Raw genomic sequence first — 27736 nt, 5'->3', positions numbered from 1 at the left:
GGGGGCAGCCACTGCCTGGTTGGCCTGGGCAGCTATAGCCCAATGTGTGCTGAGTCACTACTGGTAGAAGCCCTTCCTTTTTCACAGTGTCAGAGGATAAATCATGTACTGATTGTCCTCAATTTCCAATCGACAACATCCCAACGGACTCATTCAGTGAACCTACCTACACCTGGTTCCCTGAACTTCATACTGTGTTGGTTCCCTTTCTCTGTGTTCACCGAAGGCTGGAAAGAGAATGGCACCCCGTGTCACCAGCCTGAGAAGAGATTGAAATTCAAAGTGTGTGTTTCTACCAAAGGAGTGTCTGTTCTGTACAATCATAAAGTTAAAACTTGCTAAGTCCAACCAGTGTTTAAGTAGAGACCATCTGTAGTCACCCCACTGAAGAGAAAAGGACCTCCGTCATAGAGGGCTCCCTGCCCAGCATCCATAGGAAAACCCAAGGGAGCAGCCTAGCCAGCACCACGGCTCTCAGGGATCCGCTTAACTCTAAACCAACATCCAGGCAGAGGTGGGGAATGGAAGGAACCCGGAAGAAACTGAGAAAATGAAGACAAAGGAAACTTTCTAGAAACCTGTAGTGAATATCCTCAGAGACACCAGAAGGGTAAGGTTTCTTATAAAAGGGCCATTTAGAAAGCAAAACAGAATTTTTTTAATATGTATTTTTTAGTTGTAGTTGGACACAATACCTTTATATTATTTATTTATTTTTATGTGGCGTTGAGGATCGAACCCAGGGCCTCGCACGTGCTAGGCGAGCGCTCTACCGCTGAGCCACAACCCCAGCCCTGCAAAACAGAATTTGTTGTTAATCCAAAATATAACCCGGCATGGTAGTGCATGCCTGTAATCCCAGCTACTAGGAGGCTGAGGCAGGAGGCCAGCCTCAGCAATTTAGCTATACCCTATCTCAAAATAAAAGTTAAAAAGAACTGGAGTGTAGCTCAGTGATAGAGCACTTGCCTGGCATGTGCAAGGCCCTGGGTTCCATCCCTAGCACCACACACACCTAACAGTTAACAAAAGGATTGGAATATAAAGGTGTAAAATGTCCTATAGTGTTCAGCAACTTTCTGTTACTATAATAACTAACTAAAATAATCAACTTATCCAGAGAAAAAAATTCCTTTTATTTTAGCTCACAGTTTTGCAAGTTTCAGTCCATGATCAGTTGACCCATATCTTTGGGTCTGTGACCCGGCTCCACGTCCTGGAGCAGGAGTGACTGCCAAGCAAAACCCCCACCTCATGGCAGGAATAAGAAGAGCAAGGAGGGGGCTGGGGTTCTAGAGTCCTCATCCACGACACATCCCCATGACCTGAAGACATTTCACGAGGTCCACTTCTTAAAGGCTCCTCCACTTCCAGCAGAACTCCTCGGGGATCAAGCCTCTAACACTTGGACTTTTGGGGACATTCATGATCCAAACTGTAGCACTCTGCCCCGGCCCCCAAAGTCTGGTGTCCATCTCACCATGCAAACTCACCCAGCTCGCGCTCTGGGGCCCCCAAAGTCTTGACTGTTCCAGCACTGTCCCAAGTCCCAAGTTCACAGTCTCCCCTGAGACTCAAGACACACTCAGCTGTGAGCTCTGTAAAGGTCAAAAAAGAAAGTGACAAATTTACAGGACAGGATGGCAGGACAGGCACAGGTGAACATTTCCACCCCACAGGGAGGAGCTGGGGAGAAAAGAGGACTGCAGCACAGCGCGCTGGCAGCCCAGGAGGCTCTCTTCACACTCTGTACAACTGGTCTGTGTGTCCGGTTTTTATGCAGTTTTGTTACTCTATCTCTGTGGTCTAATTTGAAATCAGGTATTGTGATGTCTCCAACATTGCTTTTTTGGCTTAGAATTGCTTTGACTGTTCTGGGTCTTCTCTTCTTCCAAATATATTTAAAAAATTTTTAAGAATACATTTTTAGTCGTAGATGGACACAATACCTTTATTTGATTTATTTATTTTTATGTGGTGCTGAGGACAGAATCCAGTGCCTCACCCGTAGGAGGCAAGTGCTCTACCACTGAACCACAACCCCAGCCAAGGACTGCTTTTTCTAGTTCTGTGAAGAATGTCATTGATACTTTGATGGAGATTGCATTGAATCTGTCTATTGCTTTTGATTGTATGGCCATTTTAACAATATTAACTCTTCCTATCCATGAACATGGGAGGTCTTTCCATCTTCTTGTGTCTTCTTCAATTTCTTTCATGTTCTATAGTTTCCACGGTAGATGTCTTTTCACCTCTATAAAAATCTGAATAATCAGAATAAATTTGGTTAGATTTATTAGTAGGTATTTTATTTATTTCAGACTATTGTGAATGGGATTGATTTCCTGATTTCTTTCTCAGTAGATTCATTATTGGTGAATCTATTTGGCTATTGAGTTTTTAACATGGATTTTTTAATCTGATACTTTGCTGAAGTTATTTATTAGCTCTAGCAGTCTTTGGTGGAGCCTTTTGGATTTTGTAAGAATAGAATCATATCATCTGCAAACAGCAATAATTTGATTTCTAACCTTTCCTATCTTCATCATTATTATTTCCTTTTCTTGAATAATTTCTCTGGCTAGAATTTCTACCACTATATTGAATAGGAGTAGTAAGAGCAGATATTCTTGTCTTGTTCCTGCTTTTATTTTTTATTTATTTACATAATTAATATATTTATTTATTTATTTATTTGTTGGTACTATGATTTGGACCCAGGGGTGCTTAACCACTGAGCCACATCCTATGTCCATTTTTTGAAGTTTTTGAAATAGAATTGATTAGAACCTTGCTAAGTTGCTGACTCTGGCTTTAATCTTGCGCTCCTCCTGCCTCAGCCTCCCAAGCTCCTGGAATTACAGGCATGTGCCATTGTGCCTGGCTGTTGCAGATTTTCAAAAAATGCTCTCAGATTTTCCCCATGCACTGTAATGTTGGCTTTGAGTTTTTCATATATAGCCTTTATGATATTAAGATATATTAATATCTTAATACATAATAATATTAAGATATATCATTTATTCAGTAGGGCAGGCTGAACAAATGTTAGTTTCAGGGTGGGCTGAATACCAGACCCTCACCTGTCTGGTTCCTAATTACTTGTTTGCCTCAAGGCTGAACACTCAACCCCACTCAAGGCTGAACACTCGATCCCCACCCATCTAGTGAAACAGAAACTCACATCTGATCCCTGCCCAGTCTGCCTAAAGGCAGAAGACACACCCTTAGCAACTACTGTGTGATCCAATCACTGTATGCTAACAAGGCAGCTTTCAGACCCAGAGACCCCATTAGATTTTGGCTATAAAAACTCTCTCCTGCTGCACCCCCACACACTTTCTCTCCCTCCCCCCCCCAGTTTGCTCGCTCTCTCTCTCTCTCTCTCTCCTTCTCTCTTTCTCTCTCTCTCTTTTCTCTTTCTGCCCTGTTAATCAGACACCACCACAATAAAGACCTCTTGGTTGCTCCGAGTGTCGTGGTCACTTTCCTTTCACTTTCCTTTCACCTTCTACTCCTAGATTCTTCAGTGTTTTTATCATTAATAGGTGCTGAATTTTTGTCAAGGCTTTCTCTGCTTCTATTGAGATCACTAAGTGATTTTTGTCTTTAAGTCTAGTTGTGTGATGTTGGGAGCTGCCCTGGATGCAAATGCCCTTAAGTCCTGAAGCACCAGGTTCTGACCAATAATTGCCTGGTCTGGCACAGCAGTGCCAGGTAGTAGTAACTTGGGCATTACCCCACTCAGATAATGAAGCATGACTTCAGATATAGGTGTCACCCGCGGGGGGGGCGGGGGGGGGGGCGTTGAGTTCCACTCACCCAATAAAAGGGTTCAGCACATGCTCCTTGTTCTCTTTCTTGCCTGTCTTCCCCCATTTGTGGGAGCTATAGCTGAGGAGCCATCACTGAACCCAAAGAAAAGGTACTTTCTGGTTCTGTGTCTTTATTTATTCCCCAAATTCACTTGGAGTTGCCCTGACTGGTTTAGTCCTGAGATGCGACAGTGTAATGAATTACATTTATTGATTTGCATGTGTTAAACCATTATTGCATCCCCGGGATAAAAAGAATTTGGTCATGATGTACAATCTTCTTAATATGCTATTGAATACAATTTGCTAATTTTATTAAGGATTTTTGCATCTAAGTTCTTCAGTGATATTGGTCTGTGATTTTCTTTCCTTGATATGTCCTTATCTGTTTTTGGTATGAGCATGATACTGGCCTCATAGAATGAATTTGGAAATGTTCCATCCCTCTTTCATGGAATAATTTGAGGAGTATTGGTGTTAATTCTTCTTTAAAGGTCTGATAGAATTCAGGTAGGAATGCATCTGGTTCTGGGCTTTACTTGTTGGAAGACTTTTTATTAGAGCTTCTATCTCATTGTTAGTTGTTGATCTATTTAGATTTCCTAAATTTTGATTCAAATTTGGCAGGTCACATGTTTCTAAAAATGTGTCCATTTATTCTAGATTTTCCTATTTATTGGATTATAAGTCTTCAAAATAGTCAATGATGATCCTCTGAATTTCTGTAATGTCTGTGGTGATTTCTCCTTTTTCATCTCTAATTTTATTAATTTGTGTTTTCTATTTATTTTGATTTGTTTGACTAAGCTTATCAATTTTGTTTATCTTTTCAAAGAACCAACTCTTCATTTCATTGATTCTTTGTATTTTTTATTCTCTATTTCATGGATTTTGGCTCTGATCTCAATTTTTTTCCTTTCTTTTACTGGTTTTGGAATAGGTTTGTCATTGTTATTCAAATATTTTGAGATTCATAATTAGATTGTTTATTTTGTCTCTTTCTGATTTTATTATGTAGGCACTCATAACTATAAACTTTCCTCTTAGAACAACCATCTTAGTGTCCCAGAAGTTCTGCTATGTTGTATCACTATTTTTATTTGATTCTAAGAATCTTTTCATTTCTCTCCTTATTTATTCTGTCATCTGTATTTTTCAATCTCCATGTTTTTATATAATTTCTTTGGGGGTTTTTGGTGTTCATTTCTAATTTTGTTCCATTATAATATGATAAGATGCAATGAATTATATAATTTTTTTGTATTTGCTAAGAGTTGCTTTGTGTCCTGAAACATAGTCTATTTTTGAGAATGTTTTATGAGCCACTGAGAAAACAGTATATTCAGCTGTTTTGGGATGAACTATTCTATAGATACCTGTTAAATCCATTTGATTTATATGGAATTATATTTATATTTTTCAGGTCCAAAGAACCTTTACTGAATTTATGACTGGATGACCTATCTACTGGTGAAAGAGGTGTGTTTAAATCACCCAGTATTTTTTTTACTGTACTGGGAATTATTTGAGTCTTTAATTCAAGTTGTGTCTGTTCTATGCAATTAAGTGCACCAACATTTGGGGCATAAATATTTACTATCATTATACCTGAATTTTCCCTTCACTGGCATTAAGTGACCTTCTTTGTCTCTTCTGAATAACTTTGGCTTGAAGTATGCTTTGTCAGTGTTCTAATTTAGATGTGAGGTGTCCCCCAAAAGCTCCTGTGAGACAATGCAAGAAGGTTTGGAGGAGAAATTATTGTGTTACAAGAGCTTTACCCACCCTGGGTTCAATCTCCAGCGAAAGAAAGAAAGAAAGAAAGAGAGAGAGAGAGAAAGGAAGGAAGGAAGGAAGGAAGGAAGGAAGGAAGGAAGGAAGAAAGGAAGGCGGCCTGGGGATGTGGCTCAAGTGGTAGAGTGCTCGCCTGGCATGTGCGGGGCACTGGGTTCGATCCTCAGCACCACATACAAATAAAATAAAGATGTTGTGTCCACTGAAAAAAATGAAAAATAATTATTAAAAAATTCTCTCTCTCTCTCTCTCTCTCTCTCTCTCTCTCTCTCTCTCTCTCTTAAAAAAAAAAGAAAGAGAGAAAGAAAGAAAGAAGGCTGGGGATATAGCTCAGTTGGTAGAGTGCTTGCCTTGCCTTAATAAGGCCCTGGGTTCAATCCCCAGCACCATAAAAACAAACAAGAGCCTTGCCTTACCTAAACTGAATTAATGCCCTGACAGGATTAATTGAGTGGTAACTGATGGTAGTTAGGGTGTGGCTGGAGGAGGTAGGTCAAAGGGTGTGCCTTTGGAGTATATATTTTGCATCTGGTAAGTAGAGTCAGTCCACTGAAAAAAATGAAAAATAATTATTAAAAAATTCTCTCTCTCTCTCTCTCTCTCTCTCTCTCTCTCTCTCTCTCTCTCTCTCTCTCCTTTCTGCTCAGCATGTGAGCTGCTTCCCTCTACCACATTCTTCCACAATGATGTTCTGCCTTACCTCGAGCCCTAAGAAATGGAGCCAGCCGTCTATGGACTGAGACCTCTGAAACCATGAGCCCCTAAATAAACTTTTCCTCCTGTGAAATTGTTCCTGTCAGGTCTTTTGGTCATGGCAGTGAAAAAGATGACCAAAATAGTAAAATATGAGCGTAACAACTCCTGCTTGTTTGCAGGCTTCATTTGCAAGATATATCAATTTCCACCCTCTCACTTTCAGCCCAAGGCTCTCTTTGCCTATAAGGTAACAATATATAGTTGTTGTATTCCATTCTTCCAGCCTATGTTGATTAATTGAAGAGTTCAGACCACCATGGCACACCATCTCAGGTGTGGTGTGGGGTCACAGGCACAGTAAGAGAAAAGGCATATTTGCATTACACCGCCCAATCAGTGTGCAACGCCACACAGTCCCCTCATATGCTCAGATGCACATAGCTCACACCACAACCCATGGACGGCTCGCAACACTCAAGGTTTGGAAATTTTCCAAAAGAGGTTATTTATGCCATTTGCCTACATCTCACACTCCTCTTCAATTCCAATGATTTTTAAATTTGGTCTCTTAATATTGTCCTAGAGTTCTTCTGGTCATGGTTCTTATTTTCTTTTCTTCAGTACTGTCTGAATGTTCAAGGCCAGCCACTTTGTCTTCCAGCTCTGAGATTCTGTTGATCTACTCTATTAGATTTTCAACTGAACTTTTTGTTTGATTTACTGTGTCTTTAATTTCTAAGAATTCTGTTTGGTTATTTTCAATATCTCTATCTCCTTATTAAATTTCTCATTCATATTCTGTACTAACTTCCTTAATTCATTCAGTTGTTCTGTGTTCTCTTGGAGTTCCTTGATAATTTTTACAATCATTCTTTCAAATTCTTTCTCTGATATTTTTTCCACTTCAATATCTTTAGTCAGTTTCTGGTCAATTATAAACTTTAGGAGGCACCATTTTACCTTGGTTTTTCATCTTTTACATTCCTGTGTTGGGTTTTATATATATATGTTAGGATGGATTTCTCCTTCATTCTTGGGGGGATACTTTTTTGGGCACAGCTTTCTTTTGCCAAAGTGTCCTGAGTAATCTAGATTGAGATCCCTTGTACGTATTATATCCATGGTCTTTGTGTTGATTCTCTCATTTTGCTATAGGAGTGGATGTCTGTGAGGGGGACCTGGAGTGCCCCAGAAACATTCCTACTTGAGGCTTAGTCATTAGATTGGGAGGGTTGTCTCTTATGTTCTTTGCATTAAAGTATAGCTGATGTTTGAGTGTGGTTAATTTGTGTGTGGAGTAAGATTACTGTCTTTTGGCTAGATTTGGTTTAGCAGAAGAATATCTATCCTGGGAACTTGTATCATCCCTGTAGATTCTCACCACCTCACAGAAAAGGGGGAAACAAATAGTAACAACTGAAGCAAACAATATACAGCATTAAGATAAATGCCTGGTGACTGCTATGACATCTACAACACTGATCATCACAAAAATAGGAATGGTGGTGTCAGCAGTTGACAACAACAAAAGCAACAAGTAGTCATGAACTAAATCTGGCACACAAAGTAAACAGCAGGTGTCAACGACGTCATCCACAGAACTAATAAGTGCAACAACATAAATGGTGAGGGCAGGAATTACAAAAAGCAAATAGAAATAATGGCAAAAATACAGTTCATTAAGAGAAACAATGTGAAGGAGGGTAGAAGAAAGTTTAGAGTGTTCAAAATGTGAACGGAAATAATGCAGAAGAGATGTACAAGTGATGGCTGTAAAGAAGGAGAGGGAGATTAAAAAAAAAAGTAAAGGGAGCAAGAAAGAGAAAACAACAGAATGGATGTTAGTGAGAGAAGACCGGAGAGGAAGAGAAATGGTAGAAACAAACAAAAACAAAATTAAAAAAACCCCAAAAGCCCTATTCTTGAAAGACAAGGAAAAATACCTATTGTAAAAAGTGCTAAAAATTAGAAAAAAAGAAGCAAATATGTATATATATGCATGTCTGCAAACCAATCAGCATGGCAAGAACACCAAAAAATACATAAATGAATAAATAAAAAAGGAAAAAAATTCTTTATGAAAAATGAAAGACTTGTTTCTACTGAGGTGGACACAATTGGATGGTCCCTGCCTATGCCTGACTGCCCTTCTTTCTGTTTCTTATTTGCTATGGAGAGAAAGGGAGAGGAGAGCGCAGGCAAGGGTCTGGACATTGTTAACCCCTACCTCTTTTTGTGTTGCTCACTGAGCTGCCAGTTGGAGTGGCCTAAGAGTGAAGCTCTTAGCTTCTCTTCTCCTGAGTATGAGGTAGGATGGGATGAGAAGTATTGTCAGTTGAAGTTTTCTCCAAAGAGACCAGATCAGTGCACTCCCAGGGTGCAGCTGCTGCAAGTCCCAAGAGGGAAGTTCTGGTGATAGGGATCAGGACTAATCAGCCTTTGGGACCTTTGGGTGGTATCTGTTCTGGAGAGGTTAGACCAACCCACCTTAGGCCTTCACAGATGCCGGGCTCTGCTGGGAGTCTGGATCTCAGGAGCTCCTGCGGGTTCTACTTCAGGGACAGGTGAGCCATTCCTCTCAGGTCCCACACGGTACTGCCCAAGACGCAGTCTTCCCAGGCTTAGTCCCTGAGCGTATGTCCCATCAACAGGTCTGGGTTCCCGGCCCTCTTCAGCTGGTCACCTGAGCCCCCAGGCTCCAAGGGAAAGTGAGCTGCACTCTCCTCCTTTCTGACTCGCGCTCCCCTGGGTACAGTCTTCTCTGTGCCGCGTCACTTGTGTTCTGCTAGGTACACCCTAGGCCACATTGTAGGCGCTTGCCAGGACAACAGGGCAGTGTTGGCTACGCGCTCCCAGCTCCCGCAGCAAGCTGCAGCGAGGCTCCTGCCTCCACTCTCTGCAGCAGGTTGGGAAACAGGGCGCGTGGCCAACCAGTTTACTGTGCCGCCTCTGGATCCCAAGTCCAGGCTGCTGTGGGATCTGCAGGTTTTCCTGTGCCAGATCTGTCCATTGTGCTTCTCTCCGTGTTTTCCCTCACCTTGGTGAACCAGCCTTGCTGCTGCTGCAACCAGCTTGGCCCCAATGTGCTCTTTCTTATTTGAGGGGGTGGGGTACCGGGGATCAAACTCAGGGGCACTAACCACTGAGCCACATCCCCAGCCCTTTTCTGTATTTTATCTAGAGACAGGGTCTCTCTTTTGCTGAGGCTGGCTTTGAACTCATGATCCTCCTGCCTCAGCCTCCTGAACCTCTGAGATTACAGACATGTGCCACTGCCCCCAACGTGCTCTTTCTTGTTCTTGGTTTAATGCACCGAATTTCTGAGTCTCTAAGAGACTGACTGTCCGATATTGAATTTGAGTGAATTCCCTCTTTCACCCACCTCACTGAGAGCAACACTCCCCCTGCTTGGATCCCCAGCCATGGAGCCACTGGAAACGCAGCCTCCCTCTAGCCTGCCATCTTGAATCCCCTCAAAACCTGTCACTCAAAAGCTTAGCCTCCCATGAAGTCTCAGGGCATGGACAAATACAGTCAAGTTCTTTGCCATGGTGCAATGCAGGTGGCCTTCCCAATCCAGTTCCCAATGGAATCCTCACTTCCATCTGAAATCTCAGGAATGTGGCCTCTGCTGTTCATATTACTATCAGCATTCTGGTCTTATGAGCCCTCCACCAGAATCTTGATAAAGCTCTTGCCGCAGTCTGGCTGGGCACAATCAGGAGCCACTTGTCAAAAGAAACTAACTTTATTTTTAGAACCACACACGCCAAACAAAACAGCCTCTCAGGAAAAACCCTCAGAGCCTCAACTGCCACCACCGGCTTTCCACAAGCCTCTCTCTCCCACACAAGCTTCTCCCCACCTCCCACAATCCTCCTGCTCTTGAGGCCCATTGGCTGGGTCACGTGGGCGGAGCCAAAAAAGTCCCCCAATGAGCAGCTCCGTGGTCTGAAAGGGCAGGGAAACAGCCCAATGAGCATCACCGCAGAGGAGCCAATCAGCTAGATGTTGCTGGGGCCGCTGTGAGCCAATCATCAGCCAGCAGCTGGAAGTTTGCTGGCAGCTGGAAGTTTGCTGGGGCCCCTTTGGCTGTGGCTCTCAACATCTCCCCCTCTTTGTTTAAACAACAAGCATGTGGCTTAGGGACCGTGCCTGTTAGGCAGTCCAATTCAACATATGGTCCTTACCCATCATCGGATGAACTGACCTCTAGGCGTCAGCCTCCTGTCTTAGGTTGGTACCACTGCAATTGGATCATACCCATCACTGACTACCGGTCCAGCATACAGCCATACTTGTGGATAGGCCTTTGCACCTGTGGGGGGGGTGAGGTTCTTTGCCTCACCTCTGTTGGCCCCCAAATTTTAGACCATCACTAGTAGAGGAGGATGCAAAATGCCATGACATTAAGCCAATTGAGGGCTCCTTTGAAAAATTGAACCACCGGTGACACCATCAGCAAAAATACTCCAGCACTACCACAATTCGCTGTACCAACAGATAGTTCACAATGCATACAGGTGAGCTCACAATGTGTCCAGGCAAGTTCTGCAAGCAGTTCAGTGATGGCTATTGTAGAAGCTGTAGATTGGTTTTATCTTTGACTTCACTAGCACTGGGATGAAGATAGGAATTCTGGCAATAATGGCTAAAGAAAAAATTATGTAACATTACAGAAGGCACTAAAAGAAAACAATTTTCTTAACAATTTACATTGTCTTCACCGGCACTGGGATGAAGATAGGAATTCTGGCAATAATGGCTAAAGAAAAAATTATGTAACATTACAGAAGGCACTAAAAGAAAACAATTTTCTTAACAATTTACATTATCTTTAAGAGAATTATTAAATATAATGAAAAGGAAAGGTGAAAGTAAACAAACAGATCTGTTAACCTTCTTTTTTGTTTACGTATTAAAACAATCCTCAACAGTTGTTTACCCAATTTAAATTAAACCATATAAATCACGTGAAAAAAAATATTTGGATCCATTTTATCATGAGCGCTCATCATATATGATATATGGACATACGTACATTCAAACATATAACACAAAACACAAGTGTGCACACATAATATAATACATACAACACATAACATTATAGTAAAGGCCTTATAACTTTTTACAGGTGAAATCTCCATTGCAATGTTTAAAAACTCTATAGTCAAAAAATAGAACTGATCAGCAAAACATTAACCTAGGTCTGTATGAGCTCAAAAAACAAAATAGAACTTCATGATATGGCAAAGGGCAATAATAAAATAGATATTGAAAAAAGCATCCTGGTTCTGTTGCAGATGTAAGAATAGCCAAACTGGAGTTTTGGATATCAGTTGTTATGGATTTGAGCCAAATTATCTTCTTTTTGGTCTGTAGAAATCGCTTTAGTTAATCTTTCTGGAATCCAAATCGGCTGCTGTTCTCCCTGTGGAAACACATAAACAGACCCCCGACTCCAGACAATCACTGGGTCAGGACCTTGGTTAATCTCTCTGGAATCCAAATCGGCTGCTGTTCTCCCTGTGGAAACACACAAACAGACCCCCGACTCCAGACAATTACTGGGTCAGGACCTTTCCATTGTCCTGTTAGAATATCCTTCCAAAGTACCTTGGGCTTATGTACATTTTTTGGACACATACGCCTTTCCGCAGCACTAAGTCCTGATGAATCCAAATTTTAAAAGTTTAGAGTAAAAAGGGTTATTTTAAGTTTATCTTTGGGGAATATATACCCCTTCCCAATTCCTTCTTTTTGCTTTAATAAGTACATTTTAATAGTTTGATGAGCTCTTTCAACTATGCCTTGTCCCTGTGGATTGTATGGGATTCCTGTTATATGAGTAATGCCAAATGTTGAGCAAAATTGTTTAAAAGAGGTAGAAGTATAACCAGGGGCATTATCTGTTTTTAACTGTTTTGGAACACCCACAGTGGCAAAATTTTGTAAGCAATGAGCTATAACATCTTTAGTTTTTTCTCCGGCATGAAGGGAGCCCATCAAAAATCCAGAAGAAGTATCAACTGTAACATGCAAATATTTTAATTTTCCAAATTCTGGCAAGTGTGTGACGTCCATCTGCCAAATATGGTTAGGTATCAATCCTCTAGGATTGACTCCAAGATTAACTTGTGGTAAAAAGGTCACACAATTTTGACATTGTTTTATTATTTGTCTAGCTTGTTCCTTAGTTATTTTAAAACGCTTTTGTAAAGTATTAGCATTGACATGGAACTTTTTATGAAAATTTATAGCTTCTTCTAGTGTAGAGAAAATATGTATGTCATGTGTAGTTTTATCTGCTAAATCATTGCCCAATGATCAGTTCTATTTTTTTTTTTTCAGCAAGCTCTGATAGCAGCATTCCAGGCTTTCTCTAGTTCACTCCTTCCAACTTTTCTAAATTCCTCCTGAAAACCAGTTCCAAAGGCTCTTCCACAGCATCAGGCATATAGTAATCACAAGGCCCCACTTCCTGGTATGAGTTTTCTGCTTTAGTCAGCTCTCCATCACTATACTGCAATACCTAAGATAATTAGCTGGTAAGAGAAAAGGTCTATTCTGACTCACAATTTTAGTGGTTTTGATTTTAGAGGTTTCTGTTGGATCCATGGCTTTGGTCCTTTGGAGAGTTGGCCCATCACAGCAGGAGCCCATGGGGGAACAAAGCTTCTTGCCTCATGGCTGGCACATACAGGAGCCTATGAGGGAGCCAGGGCCCCATGGTCCTTTCAAGAGTAGCCCTAGTGACCACAGACCACCCAACAGGTCCCACCTCCTCTTAGCACTGCCACCCTGGGTACAAAGCCTTCAGAGCATAGGCTTCTGGGGAACATTAGGCAGAAAAAAGATAGATGCAGGAAAATAACAAAGAGAATGGAGGGTTGAGACCCAGAGTCCAGGCTTCCAGTAGCAGGAGTCCAACCGTGCAGAACAGAGAAAACAGGAAGAGAATCACTGGAGAAATAAAATAAGATGGCCCTCCCAGAACCGACCCTGCAGTTCCAGAGTGAAGGGTTCCCTTGAAAGCCAGCTGAGGGAATCAGACACTCACTGAAACACTGAGAGCACGGCTCACATTCCAAGGTGGGATTGAAAGATCAGAATCCACAGCCACAGTCCCACCTCTGACGCACAGGATGGCATCCTCGACTCTGAGGCAGCCTCTCCAGCACTGCTGGCAGAGGGAGGAATGGGGCGTAGGTGGCAACAGGGAACAGAGGTGACTGGCCCACAGAGGTAGGTCCTCTGGCAAGTGCAGGACAGTGGCCTCAGGGAGGACACACTGGGGCAGACCCAGGGCAGCTGTGTGCAGGGACTTGAGAGGAGAGAAAGGAGGCCCAGGACTGACTGCAGAGGTCACATCCAGAGACACAAGGATATGGTGGCACGAGGAAGAAACCCTGAACCGCCCAGCACCCTGGAGCTCAGTGAAAAAATGGTTTCCCTCTGTCAAAACCTGGGATGACATCCTGTCCGTTAGCTGCTCATGTTGAGGGAAAGGGGAAGAAAACCACAGTGGGAAGCAATTCAGAGCTGCTGGGGAGAACATTCAGACTCACCAATAGGGGCAGTGACGACACTCTCCACAGACACCCCAGCTCCAGGAGAGGCCGTACTGGAGCCTTGGGAAGACAGCTAGCCTGGCTGAGGGAGCCAGAGGCAGGCAGGCACAGGGGCGCCTTCTCACCACTGCTGTGGGCCTAAGTGCAGGGCAGCAGGCAGAAGCTGGGACAGTTTCAAACCCATACACCCCACAGTATGAGTTTGACTTAAGATTGTGGGGAGGATCTTCAGGAGAAAGGACTTCAGGTTAAGGACCTTCAGGAGGAAGCCCTTCTGGAGGGAGGATCTTACTTCAGGAGGGAGGACTTCCTCAGCAATGGTTGGAACACACAGGCCTCACAGGACAGCTTAATGAATGCGAATGCCTTCTTGCCAAATGAGGACACTTGCTGTGGGGCAAGTGGTGCTATAGCAGAACATGAAGCTTCATCCCAAACAGCAGTGCTGGGAAGCAGGACCTCCTGGAGGTGATGGATCAGTGCCATTACTGCAGGTCCATGCATGGTGGCATGGGACCCAGGAAGGGCCAGCACAGCTTTAATGGTCAATTTGAATTGTCAACTTGATTGGATTAAGATTACCAATGATTAAGAGGTTTATGGGTGTGTCAATGAGGGTGTGTCTAGGAATGATTGGCATGTGGGATAACCAACTGAAATGGAGACCCTCCCTGGTGGGCAGCACCAACCAATGGAATAATGGTGTGGATGGAACAAAAATTGGAAGAACAAGGAAACAGCAATAAATGCAAGCTCCATTCTTCTTGAATGCGTTCTTGATTGCTGCTGCAATCGTCTGAGGATATCAGACTCTCCCTCCTTCACTCTTTCAAAGTGGGCCCTGCCAGTGATTGTCCAAAAGCCTTTGGTCTCAGACTAGGGTAGCACCGTGGATCCCTCTTGTTCTGGGGCTTCAGCCTCTTGGACTGCGCAGCTACTGGTTCTCCCAGCTCTCCAGCCTGCAGACGGCCATTGTAGACTATGCAGCTTCTGGTCGTGTAAGCCAACCTAATAAGTCCTCCTTTTATAATCACACTTCCTGTTGATTCTGTTCCTCTAGAGAACCCTAGTACAATGGCCTTCCTTGCTCTCTTGTTCTTCTGCCTTCTGTCCAGGGTGGCTCAGCTCCACAGCTCTGGCCAGCAACCTGGGACTTCCCAGCCTTCAGAATCAGGAGCCCATGTAACCTCTCTAGTGTATAAGTTTCCCAGCCTCAGCTGTTCTGTTATGGCAACAGAAAATGGACAGAGACAGGACTGGGGATGTGGCTCAAGCAGTAATGCGCTCGCCTGGCATGCTCGGGGCGCTGGGTTCGATCCTCAACACCACATAAAAATAAAATAAAGATGTTGTGTCCACCGAAAACTAAAATAAATATTAAAAAAATTCTCTCTCTCTCTCTTTAAAAAAAAGAAAATGGACAGAGACAGTGATGTCTAGAGCCTGGGTAATGAACTCCTAAAAATCAATCCAAAATTTTAAAAAGCAATTTTTTTAAAAGCTAGAGGATAGGAGCACAAAATATGCTGAATAGTCAGGAAAGGCACTTATTAGCAATCGTGGGGATGCAAATTAGGGATGAGACAACACCTCACAGCACTGAGAGCAGCACAGCACTGGGAGGCAGGGGGTGGCACCCTATGCCCATGGGTATAAGCAGCATACACCTGCACTGTTGAACCTTCACTGTGCACTGCAACTCTGCAGTGCCCACAGAGCCCAGTATATATACCCCAGCCACATCTAGGCCTAGGGCCCAGGTGAGCTAGAAGGCAGATGCTTACTGTTTTCTTTGGCTGTAACACATTGCCTGAAGCTGGGTGCTTTGTTAAAAAAGGCAGGTTACTTGGCTCACAGTTTGGGAGGTGATATGGGGTAGCATCTGCTGGGTTCTTGTGCCTCATACCAACATAGCAGATGGCATCATGGTGGGGTGTGAGAGGGAGAGCCCTCTTGGCCAGACAGGAGCAAGAGACAGGGAGACCAGGCTTGATATTCTTATAGAGGCCAGCTCCCATCTGAGGGTAAGGAGCCCCAGTGACCTCAGGACCTTTCACTAACCCCAGCTCTTAAAGTTCCCACACCTCTTTCTACTGCCACCCTGGGGACAGAGCTTCCCATACAGGAACCTTTGGGGGACATGGATTTTCACTGCAGTACCAATTATAATAGTGAAAAAGGAAATGTGTTGAAAGCCCCTCCACAGGGGACACCAAACAACGGGAGGCACTACATCAGAAGGAGTGAGCCAGTGACCAGTGTCAGTCACACGTACCACACAAGACTCGAAATGCATGTCAAGTACAAAAAGCATATTCAAAAGATTAAATGTGGTGTACTGCACTCTCATATGTTTGATGGGCAAAAAATGCCAGGTACCATGTGTGGGCACACTCAATTACACAGAGCCCAGAAACAGGCCTGGGACGGTGCACACCACCACATCAAGTGTGCGGTAACTGCAGGTGGGGAAAGAGTGCAGGAAAGCTCAGGCTATTTACATCTTTAAAGATAGAAGACACATGGACCAAGTGAGGGAAAGAAAATCAAACTTTGAATTTTAAATGTCTGAATTTTAATGACAGTGCCAACAGGTGGCTGCATGCACCTATGTCACATCATCATGCACTACATGCTCAACATCCGTCCTAACTCAAAACCAGGAAGCCTGTATGCAAGAGGCTGTTCTAGGCTGGTGGTCAGCAGCCACTGGCCCCACGTGGTTTGCATTGTGCAAAATATAGCTGGTTCACAGGCAGTGTGCTCTGCATGCATCATAGGACCGCATTTCCAGGGTCTGAATGAGACAAAGAAGGTGAAGGCTCTCTGCTTCCTCCAGTTATCCCAGGTCAGGGCCTGAATCAGGGGAGGCACTGCAGACAGGCACGCTGGCATTCCTGGCACCGGGCAGTGCTGGCTATGACTGACAGCCTCTGGTGAATACAGTGAGTGAGATCATTCTGCAGACAGTGCTGAGATGAAGGGCTTGGTGATATATGTGGGCAGAACTCCAGGGTGGGTGGGCTAGGGCCAACCAGTCATCTGAGAAGGACCATGTCGAGTTTAGAGAAGGCTGCATTTGGGACCGTGAGCACAGAAGGGTGGACAGTAAGCAGGCAGCAGCAGCAGGATGTGTCTGGAGGGAGATCAAGTCTGTCCCACTGCCCACCTGCTCTCTGGGTTATGAACTCCCACACACGCCACCCAGGGCAGAGCGTCACTCCTGCCTTGTCTCAGACTCCAGGAGAGCAACTGAGCTCCTGGTGCATGCAGCAAGACTCAGGCCAGCACCACAGAGCACAGAGGCAGGCCCTAAGCCCAATCTTCCTCCAGGAAGTGACTGCTTTTAGGACAAGGTTTGGCACACAGGGCCCCAGTGGTATGCCCTCCTGACCATTAGCTGTGAGGAGCTGATGTCCAGGGCACACGTGCCACATAGGAAGATCCCAGGGGCTCCTGCAGGGTCCTCTGTAAGAGGTACCCTCACCTTTATCTGGTGACAAGCACCTAAGGGCACTGCTGCTTGGGCCTAGAGAGGCTTCAGAGCCTTCCCATTCCCAGCCCAGCCTTGAGGAATGGAAAGGGATGGCAGGGAAGGAGAGTGGGCGCCAGCAGGAGCAGCAGCATGTGTGGGTGGGCGCGCAGTGGCGGGTGAGCTTCAGTGTGGGAGAGCGCGAAGTCACGCACTTAAGGAAAAAATAACCTGAGTTATGCTTACCAAAGCAAGAGGACTGTCACCAGCAAGTGTCCAAGACCCTCCCCCAGGGTCGTTCCTATTCCCCTGGGGTGGGGGACAAATATGTGGCCTTGTGGCAAAGGGATCTGGAGACTGGGAATCTGAGTGACAGTGACCTCCCCTGGGCGCTCCTACCATGAACAGGTGGGGCTGCCTCTGAGCTTCTGCTCTGCCGGAGGCTGGTGGGTGTGAGAGGGGGGCCCGGGCCCCAGGCATCCCGGCCTAGGGGAGCAGCCCTTCCAGAGCAGCTCTGTTCCAAGCCTTCTGCCCAGTGGAGCCTGCCTAGATGGAATGGCAGTCCCTGGAAGGCCTCAGGGGTCCTTCTGGAGAGGCGAGGGATGGACACTCTGATCTGCAGAATATTCCATTTATTTGTGGCCATATGGAAAACATGGCGATTAAGCCAAACATAATTTATTTTCAGAAAGGTTTCCCCCTCATATGACTGCTTTTAATATTTCTTCCTTTTTAGACCCCTCATCTGGCATGTCTATTCAGGTCTGTGGACGACCATTGTCTGACGTGCACTGGACTCATCAGCCTGCACCTCTGGTCTCAGGAGTCCTTCCAGCACCCCGGCCAGAGGGAGGGTTCTTCCTGGGGGAGAGGCACTTTGCCCATTCATACACTGGTGGGAGCAGAAGTCTGACTCTCCTGCTCAGGACGGGGGACAGCTGCGGTGAGCGCTCAGGTAAATGAACACATTATGTGCTGCCAGAACAAAGATATTTCGGACCACGAATAAATTGGTGTGCTCTCAGAAAGCCTGTGCCTTGTCAGGGTAGGCCCATTCACCCCAGGCATCCCATCAACCACCTCCTGCTGCAAGCATCCTGCAGGATCCCCATGTGCATCCCACCCCCCGCCACTCATCTCCTGATTCCCACCTCCACATCCCAGCACCTGAATCCCACTTCCTGCTTATCATCTCCTGCATTCTACCTCCTGCATCCCACTCCCTGCCTCCAACCTTTTGCCTCCCACCACCTGCTTCCCACCTCCTGCATCCTACCACCTGCATATCACCTCTTGCATCCCTCCTCCTGCATCCCTCCTCCTGCCTCCTCCTCCTGCCTCCCTCCTCCTGCCTCCCTCCTCCTGCCTCCCACCTCCTGCCTCCCACCTCCTGCCTCCCTCCTCCTGCCTCCCTCCTCCTGCCTCCCACCTCCTGCCTCCCACCTCCTGCCTCCCTCCTCCTGCCTCCCTCCTCCTGCATCCCTCCTCCTGCCTCCCACCTCCTGCCTCCCTCCTCCTGCCTCCCTCCTCCTGCCTCCCTCCTCCTGCCTCCCTCCTCCTCCTCCCTCCTCCTGCCTCCCTCCTCCTGCCTCCCACCTCCTGCCTCCCTCCTCCTGCCTCCCACCTCCTGCCTCCCTCCTCCTGCCTCCCTCCTCCTGCCTCCCTCCTCCTCCTCCCTCCTCCTGCCTCCCTCCTCCTGCCTCCCTCCTCCTGCCTCCCACCTCCTGCCTCCCACCTCCTGCCTCCCTCCTCCTGCCTCCCTCCTCCTGCATCCCTCCTCCTGCCTCCTCCTCCTGCCTCCCTCCTCCTGCATCCCTCCTCCTGCCTCCCACCTCCTGCATCCCTCCTCCTGCCTCCCACCTCCTGCCTCCCTCCTCCTGCCTCCCTCCTCCTGCCTCCCTCCTCCTCCTCCCTCCTCCTGCCTCCCTCCTCCTGCCTCCCACCTCCTGCATCCCTCCTCCTGCCTCCCACCTCCTGCCTCCCTCCTCCTGCCTCCCTCCTCCTGCCTCCCTCCTCCTCCTCCCTCCTCCTGCCTCCCTCCTCCTGCCTCCCACCTCCTGCCTCCCTCCTCCTGCCTCCCTCCTCCTGCCTCCCTCCTCCTGCCTCCTCCTCCTGCCTCCCACCTCCTGCCTCCCTCCTCCTGCCTCCCTCCTCCTGCCTCCCTCCTCCTGCATCCCTCCTTCTGCATCCCACCTCCTGCCTCCCACCTCCTGCCTCCCACCTCCTGCCTCCCTCCTCCTGCCTCCTACCTCCTGCCTCCCACCTCCTGCCTCCCACCTCCTGCATCCCTCCTCCTTCATCCCTCCTTCTGCATCCCACCTCCTGCCTCCCACCTCCTGCCTCCCACCTCCTACCTCCCACCTCCTGCCTCCTACCTCCTGCTTCCTACCTCCTTCATCCTACTGCCTCCATGTCCCCACCTGTATCCCACCTCTTACATCCAAGCACCTGCCTCCCACCTCCTGCCTTTCACCTCCTGCCTCCCACCATGTATATTATACCTGGATATCTACCTCTGCATCTCACCCATGACATTCCACAATGTACAGCATTCTCCTCTTATATATAGGATATGTTCCAAGGATACCAAACCATAAATATGTGGTTTTCACATTTTCATATATATACATATGATGAATTTAAATCTACAATTAAATGCAGTAAGAGGTTAACAAAAGTAACTAATTTCCAGCTCAAATCTGGACATCCCTTACTTTCAGTAAATGGTCAGCTGTCACTCCTCCCAGGGGACTCCTTCCTGAAGTACTGATGCAGCTCAATGCTTTCTGGAACAGAACACCTCGCTGCTGGTTGGAGTTGTTTTCTGTCCATGTCTCTACCCCCACGTTTAATGCCTTTTCCATCTAAATTAAGCTCTTACCATATATCATCACCATAACTTTAGCAGTTTGAAGTGCAACATCAAAACTAGCAGGAATTTATTTCCTTCTTCATAATTTTATGAATAGATTTATTCTTACTGTGGATCTTAGAATATGTTTTTCTTTTCTGCAATCAAGAACTCTCACCTTTTCACTTCAAGAAAGCATTATACATCTTGTCTTTGGCATGTCCCAGTTGTCAGCTTCACTACTCTTACATTTTGAGGCCATTATTAAGTAAAATATTAATCCTGGAACACAAGCACTGCGATGCAGACAGTTCATCTGAAAACTGAGACGGCTACTGAGTGATGAATGGATGGGTAGGGTGGACATGGGGATATGCTGGACAAAGGAATGATTCATGTCCCAGGCAGGAAAGAGTGGGATGGTGCAAGGTTTCATCATGCTACTCAGAAAGAAGCATAATTTGAAACTTATGGGCTGCATCACTCTGGAATTTTCCATTTAATACTTTCAGACTGAAGTTGACCATGGATAACTGAAATTGGAGGGAAAAAAAACATGGGTACAGTACACACTACAATGTTCACTCTACCCTGTGGATCCCACCTTCTGTACCCAAATCCAGCATCCAACACCTGCATCCAGCACCTGCATCCTAACTCCTGTATCCCACCTCCCAGCACCTGCCTCCCACAACCTGCATCCCACCTCCCAGCACCTGCCTCCCACAACCTGCATCCCACCTCCTACTTCCTATTTCCTGCATCCCACCACTTGCATCCTACCTCCTGCCTCCTACCTCCTGCTTCCTACATCCTGCCTCCACCTCCTGCATCCCACCCTCTGCCTCCCACCACCTGTATCCCACCACCTGCCTCCCACCTCCTACTTCCTACCTCCTGCCTCCACTTCCTGCATCCCACCTCCTGCATCTCACATCCTGCCTCCACCTCCTGCCTCCCACCTCTTACATCCCACCTCCTGCTTCCTACCTCCTGCTTCCACCTCCTGCTTCCACCTCCTGCATCCCACCCTCTGCCTCCCACCTCCTGCTTCCTTCCTCCTGCCTCCCACCTCCTGCATCCCAGCACCTGCATTCCAACTCCTGCCTCCCACCTCTTCCTACCACAGGGTAGCCTTTGTTGGCTCCTCCCCATTCCTAGATCATTTGCATAAAAGCTGGAAGGTTGGTTCCTCTCCTTCTTGAATGCTTCTGAGTAAGGTCACATGACTTGATATGTTTCAGGTAATGTTGCATCAAGTGGCCTGGCAAGTGACAATAAGTGAGATCAGCAGGGAATGAGCATCACATCAAAGGGAAAGGCAAAGCCTGCTCCATGGCAGTCAGCAGGTGCTGCAAGGCCTGGAGGGTGAGAGGACAGCTGCCAGTGGTCCAGGGCAGGGCAACCAGGTGGCCAGCACCACTGAGGGAGAACCAGAAAGGGCCCAAAGAAGCCTGCTCCCCTTCCACATCCCGCCTTCAGCACGCTGGGCAGTTGGCCACTTTCTGCCACACAGTCAGTCACAAACAGGACAGTAGCCAGAAAAGCACGAATCTTGTGGAGTATACTATGTTTTCAAAACATTTTATTGGTCTGACAGTGACGTTCCATTGAGGACCAAAGGCTGACAAAAAGGCGAAATGTGCATCAATCAGGGCCTCTCCAGGGAAGCTGCATGTAAGAGGGCTCCTCCAGTGCCTCAAAATGCAGAGGCTCACAGACCGCTGTCAGGAGCAAGTCTGCTGCAGGACCACCAGGCTCCTCCTGTCACCCAAGGACTGCTCAGGAGGGTTCGAGCAGAGGCACAAGATTGGTGTGCTCTATTTTGCTAATTTAAATCTTGTTTTCCATTTTGTTGGTGTTTTTTTTTTTTTTTCCTGTTGGTTACAGTACTACAAGACAGCAAATTAGGCCAAGACATTGAGTCAACAGGAAATTAAACCTGCTCACATCAGGTTGCTGTGTCTATCTCAGACAAGAGGAAGGGACACAGGTCTACACGTGGCTGGTGCCTGTTCAGCTGCAGAGCTCACTTTCTCAGGTCTCTACCATTCCCTACTTTCCTATCTCAGTGAGAAAACATACATTGGGGTGATCATGACCTGGAGGGCACTGCAGGACCGTCACCTTTGCCCACTTGCATAGGTGCCAGGCCCTTGGAGGATGGAAGTAGGTGCAGAGTGGGTCAGCACCAGAGTCCTAGCAATGTCCCAGTGGCACACCTGCACAGAGTCTGGGATGCAGCCTGGCAGCCTTCTTCTTACCTGGACCCCAACATACCCGCTGCCATGAATCACTGAGCTGTACTGACACAGATGGGAGTTTTCCACCTGCCTGCCCCCACCTCCCACCCTCCCTGCCCAGCTCCACCTGCCTGCCCCTCCAGATATGGCCAGTAGCTCAACAACTGCTGGGGCCCTGGAGTGGCTCCCCTTAGGCTCATCCTGCATGTGATGCCACAGCAAGAGAGCAGCAAGGTCAGCTTACATGCCCTGAGTGGGTTCCATTTGGGTTCCCCTGGCAGAGCTGCTGGCCTGGCTCTCAAACACTGCCCAGAAGACCATGTGTGTGCACACACATGTGCTCATTCTTTGTGCCTGTGTGTCTATGTGCATGTGTCTTTGTGTGCATCTGTGCTGCGCACGAGGATGTGCGCGAGCGCATGTGCTGGTGGTGGTAGGCACACGCGTGCATGTGTGTGCGTGTTTGCTCGCAGTTGCTCCTGCACTGCATCGAAATCCTGGCCAGGGGTCCAGCCTCAGTCGTAAGTCTTTGAAATTCACAACAATCAACCATCTGACTAATTTTTCAAATTAAATGATTGTTTAATTGAATTTTCAGTCAAAAGGCCAGTTTTGTGGCTCAGGTTAAAGGCACCCAGGGAAGAAAAACCCACCTGCCTGCCTCCTCTGACCATGGAAGGTCATGAAAACCCAGATATCTGAAGGTTTGTTGAGCCTAAGAAAAACACAACTTGTCAGGCGACTTCACTGCCCAACTTCGTACACAGCATCATGAAGAATCCCTTTAAAACTAAACCCCAGCCATATTCACAGTGAACTCCTGCTGAACCAAATCACATCTTTACCATAAAATAATAACTTACAAACTCCACCTTCAGCCTCCTAAAATATGCTAGAATGTGTTTGTTTAATTTTGGCATCTCATCATCCTAATAAACTCCTGGCAGGAAGCAGAATAAGACTCAATAGAAGAAAGGTCAAAAGCTGCCCTTATTTTCTAGGTAGCACAATTCAGTTCTGAGTGGCTAACTGAACATTCCAGAAAAGCAGAATGAACATGTGCAAAACCTACGGCCAGGAGTCGAGTGTGGAGGGGCAACAGGAAGTTGATCTAATCAGGAGACAAGGTGGCTTCCATACCCCCCACTCCTTCCCTGAGAGCTCATCTTTGTGACAATCTGAGTTTACAGAGAGTGGGATTCTGTTTTCTCTAGTTAACCTTAAAAATGAAACCTCGATACTTCACATCTCCTATCCAACTCTGTAAAAGTGAAACTTACTGCATCTGGAATTGGGAAGCTCAGTCTTAAACCGCCACCTGGTGTGCTGGTGGTTGGGAAGAGGCTAGCTCACCTGAGGCTGGGGAAATCCCCTCCCTCCTGCACCCCAGGTTCCCCTGCTACCCCAGGACACAGCTGATTCCCTTCTGTGTCAGCCCCTGGCTGCAGGCCCTGCCTTCCCCACCCTTGGCCTTCTGTTTTACCCCAAGGAAAGCCTGAAGCCTTAGAGACCGAACTGATAGCAAACTTAAAAGATCCATAAGGCATTTGTCATTTTGAGCTGTATAAAGTGTGTAAAACGAAACAGCTCAGAAAACAAAGGGTGGGGGCTGATTTCACATCCACTGGTTTGCCCAGGAACACCCAGTGCTCACCCAGCAGGGGGAGGGGCCTGGCTGCCTCAGGAAGCCTCTGTTCCCAGAGGAAAATACCTGCCCTGTGGATTTGAATTAAGTAGATATGAGGTGGTTTAGGTCACTTTGTGCTGCACTTGTGACATTTCTGCTTAGGCCAATGGTCAGAAGGCTGCTTATCCTGGGGCAGGAGGGACCAAATAGACCAGCAGTAGGACCAGCAAGTCAGACTGAACCCTCTTGCTCCCACTGCCCCCAAGACAGCAAAGGCCTGATATGGGCAGTGCCCTGTAGGTGGGACCCCAGTAAGATGGCCATAAGTCATTTCTACCCCTGGGGCAGCTTCAATACAGCAAGGTGAGCGCTGCACTTGTTGCCTCTTGGGAAGAACCCCACGTCTCACAGGAACTGTCTGAGCATTAGTGGGACAGGCTTGCACTCCATAATAAGCCCACTGAGTGGGAACAGGTCAGGGCAGCCCAGCAAGCTCCCAGATGGGACAGGGGGCTGGGTCACCAGGAGTTCAGGGGAGCTCTGGGCAGGGCACCTGAGGACTGAGGAGAGGTTCAACCCCAGAGCCTGCACCAAGTAACTGCACACCATCCTTAAATTTCAACTTTTTTCACCGAGTGGACTACTGAACCATGAAGATATTACACAATCTCCCTGACTCCCCTCACCCCACGTGCTTTGTGCTGGTGCCCACACAGCAAAGTACACTGTCCTCCACTCCCATCTGCAGAGGACACACACCTTTGGGGATCAGGGTGGGACTCTGCTCCCAGCTGATCAGTCAACTCCCTGGCTCGGCCCTAGGATTCCAGGCTCAAGGAAGTCGGATAACCTTTTTCCAAGACTAGGAACCAGCCCCCCAGAAGGATGGACACACATTCCGCCATCATATGAAGCTCATTCCACAGTGTGCAAACATGCACACACACACACACACACACACACACACCCTAGTTGTTTAAAAGTATGACCTTCACATTCATTAAGGCTATTTAAGGGGTATATTTTAGATGAAATGCTATAATATTCAAAATTACCAGAGTAATGAGTTTACAGGAAAATTATCTTTGCAGAAAAATTATGACTGATTCTCCAAAATAGGATTAGATTGTTCATATGTATTAACCAAAAATAAATTCTACTGCTTTGCAGTAGAAACCACACAGCCAGTTTCCAAAAACAGAAATGAAAGGGTCTGGTGTCAGTGTCTGCACACTCAGCGAGTTAGCTCAGAGACAGGGCTGACAGAGAGGACCAGCTGGCAGAACACAGGTTCAAACTTAACGAATCCGACCCAATTCTGCCCTTCCTCCCCATGCTCATTTACGTGTAGACACCCTCTAATTCCAAGTTGATGAACATTCTCCAATAACATAGCAATTAATTTAATAAAGGAACTCACCAACTTCAAATTGCAATAAACATACCAAACATAGTCACTGTTTATGGAGAGCTTTACAGTAAGAAAGTGTCGGCTGAAGCAGGCACGTGGGGTCGCAGTGTTGCTGCCGGATGGCACTCCTCCCTGAGTTCCTACAGGACCTTGGCTTTTGTCTGTCGCTCAGCCTAGGTCCTCGCAGGAAATCACGCTAGCTGCGCGCTCTGTTCTTGCCCCTCGACCTGGGACCTCAGCGCCGCCCAGGGAACCGATGCCAAAGAGAAGTGCAGTCGGCGAGCCGACCCAAAACATTTATTGTAAACTTTAAATGGAATCCGGATACGAACGACACAGAGAAGAGAAACGTCCTGGACACAGAAACAATAACATCAGAGGACCGTCCAGTGGTCACGGAGCTGTTGCGCCCTGGAGGCCTGGCTTGGGACCCTCCCCTGGGCTCTTGCGGGAGGCGCGAGCGCTGGGACCCAGCCTGGGGTTCAGCAGGCCCGCCTCGGCTCCCAGGGGCGCGCCGCCTCGAAGGGCGGTCGGCAACAGTACGGGTAGGAGGCGTTGAGGTCGGGATCCGAGGGCGCGTACCCGGGCAGCTCCACCGATGGGTGTCCGCCGCAGCACACCTCCACGCCCGCCTCGTCGAATGCGTGGAAGACGCCCACGTTAATGTAGGACACTGCGTGGTGAGCCGCGAAGCCCGCGCAGTCCCCAGGGGCGGCAAAGTCGGACTCCTCAGGGGACAGGATGGAGGCCTCACTCGGCCGCTGCTGCAGCCTTCGCCCCCGCCGACCCCGTCGTCCCCGCCGCGCGCGGGAGGATGGCGGCTGCGCACGGAGCCCAGGGATGCCACGGGGCCGCGCCAGGGCCCGACCTGCCCTCCGCCGGCCGCGCCGACCCCTCCGGGCCTGCGACGACTTGTAGTTCTTGACCAGCAGAAGGCTGAGCAGGCCCAGCAGACACTCGAGCGAGTTGAAGATGGTAGAGAGCACCAGGCCGCGCTGGTAGTCCTTCAGCTGGCGGCACTTGGCGGACGTGGCGCTGTCCAGGGTGCTGCGGGAGCGCGGCGCCCCTGGGGCCGGACCCGGGGCCGCGGCTGCGGGGCTGGGGGCTGCGGCCGGAGAGCGCGGGGGCAGGCAGTAATGGGAGTACTTGCGTTCCACCAGGGACACCGTGTCGCCGTCGATCACTGCGCCCGCGAAGGCGCTCAGGACCCCGAGCATGAAGACAAGCACGCCCAGCAGCAGCAGGTTCTGGCTGTTCACCGGCCCCGGGGGCCCGGCCGCCGCCCCCGCCTCACCGGGTGCAGCCTCCGGAGCGCCCTCGGGAGCCGCGGGAACCCCTATCCCCGGGCCTGGCGCTGGTCCCGGCCCGGCGAGGGGCGCGTCCCGGGGCCCGCAGCAGAGCAGGGCGGCGCCGAGCAGTGAAAGGCCGGCAGCCAGCAGCAGCCCCGAGTAGAAGGCGCCGGCTGCGGCCCCCAGTCGGAACGGCTCCCCGCGCAGCTCCGAGCCCAGCGAGAAGCACTTAAGGCCGACGGCGGCGGCGCTGAGTGCGCAGGCGAGCAGCAGGCAGGAGGAAAGCGCGGCGCAGGCCCCGCGGACGCTCCACTTCATCCTCCGCGCCCGAGCCGGCCCGCACCCCGCGCGCCCGCCGCCGCCCGCCGCCGCCCCCGCCGCCTGCGCCTCCTCCCGGCGCCGCGCGGCCGGACCGCCGGCCTCCTCCTCATCCTCCCGCGTCCTCCCTGGCCCGCGCCGCCGCCGCCGGAGCCCGCATCCTCCGCCTCCCGCCGCCGCCGCGACCCCGCGCCGGGAACCGAGGCGGCGCCGAGCACCGCAGGGCGCGCGCGCCCCCTCCCCAGCCCTTGGCGTTCCTCCCGGACGCGTGCCCCCCCACCTGCCCGCGGCCCCGAGCGCCTCGCCCTGGCGCCGCCCCCCTCCACTCGCTCCAGCCCCCGGCCGCCCCCAGGACGCCCCTCTGCCCCGCCCAAGAAGAGGCGCCTCTTGCCGCCTAGTCTTAGCTTTTCTGCCCTCCCCCTGCGGATGCCCACTCCAGCGCCCGCCGTTTTGGGAGCGCCACCCCACAACGGCCTTTCTCTCCCAGACCCCCGGGGCCCCACCTCCAGCACCTCCCACCTTTCAGTGCCTAAGAGCGCACCTCCCTATCCACCCCGCCCGACCGCTCTCCACGCCCACCCTCGGCCAGAAGAAGTTAGCTGAGGGCGCTGGGAAATGGTGTGAGCGGAGCCCAGGTGCTGAGGGGCTG

The 27736-nt window shown here is 48.6% G+C and overlaps 1 protein-coding gene across 1 annotated transcript; it reads right to left on the bottom strand.

Moving 5' to 3' along the window:
- Nucleotides 1-1376: 1376 nt before the first annotated feature.
- Nucleotides 1377-27087, bottom strand: Tmem271 (transmembrane protein 271). The gene is made up of 2 exons (XM_046423631.2): nt 25490-27087; nt 1377-2264 (listed from the first exon to the last, which is right to left on the bottom strand). The coding sequence occupies exon 1, from the start codon at nt 27085-27087 to the stop codon at nt 25963-25965; it is 1125 nt and encodes a 374-aa protein (XP_046279587.1). The 3' UTR covers nt 1377-2264; nt 25490-25962.
- Nucleotides 27088-27736: the final 649 nt, after the last annotated feature.

This window comes from Marmota monax, unplaced genomic scaffold (assembly GCF_021218885.2).
Source record: "Marmota monax isolate L192 unplaced genomic scaffold, Marmota_monax_Labrador192_F-V1.1 WCK01_AAM20220418_F8-fsc00009, whole genome shotgun sequence".
Classification (NCBI taxonomy): Eukaryota; Metazoa; Chordata; class Mammalia; order Rodentia; family Sciuridae; genus Marmota; species Marmota monax.
Note: the sequence above shows the minus strand (reverse complement) of the source record. Positions and strands in the feature narration are given on the sequence as shown.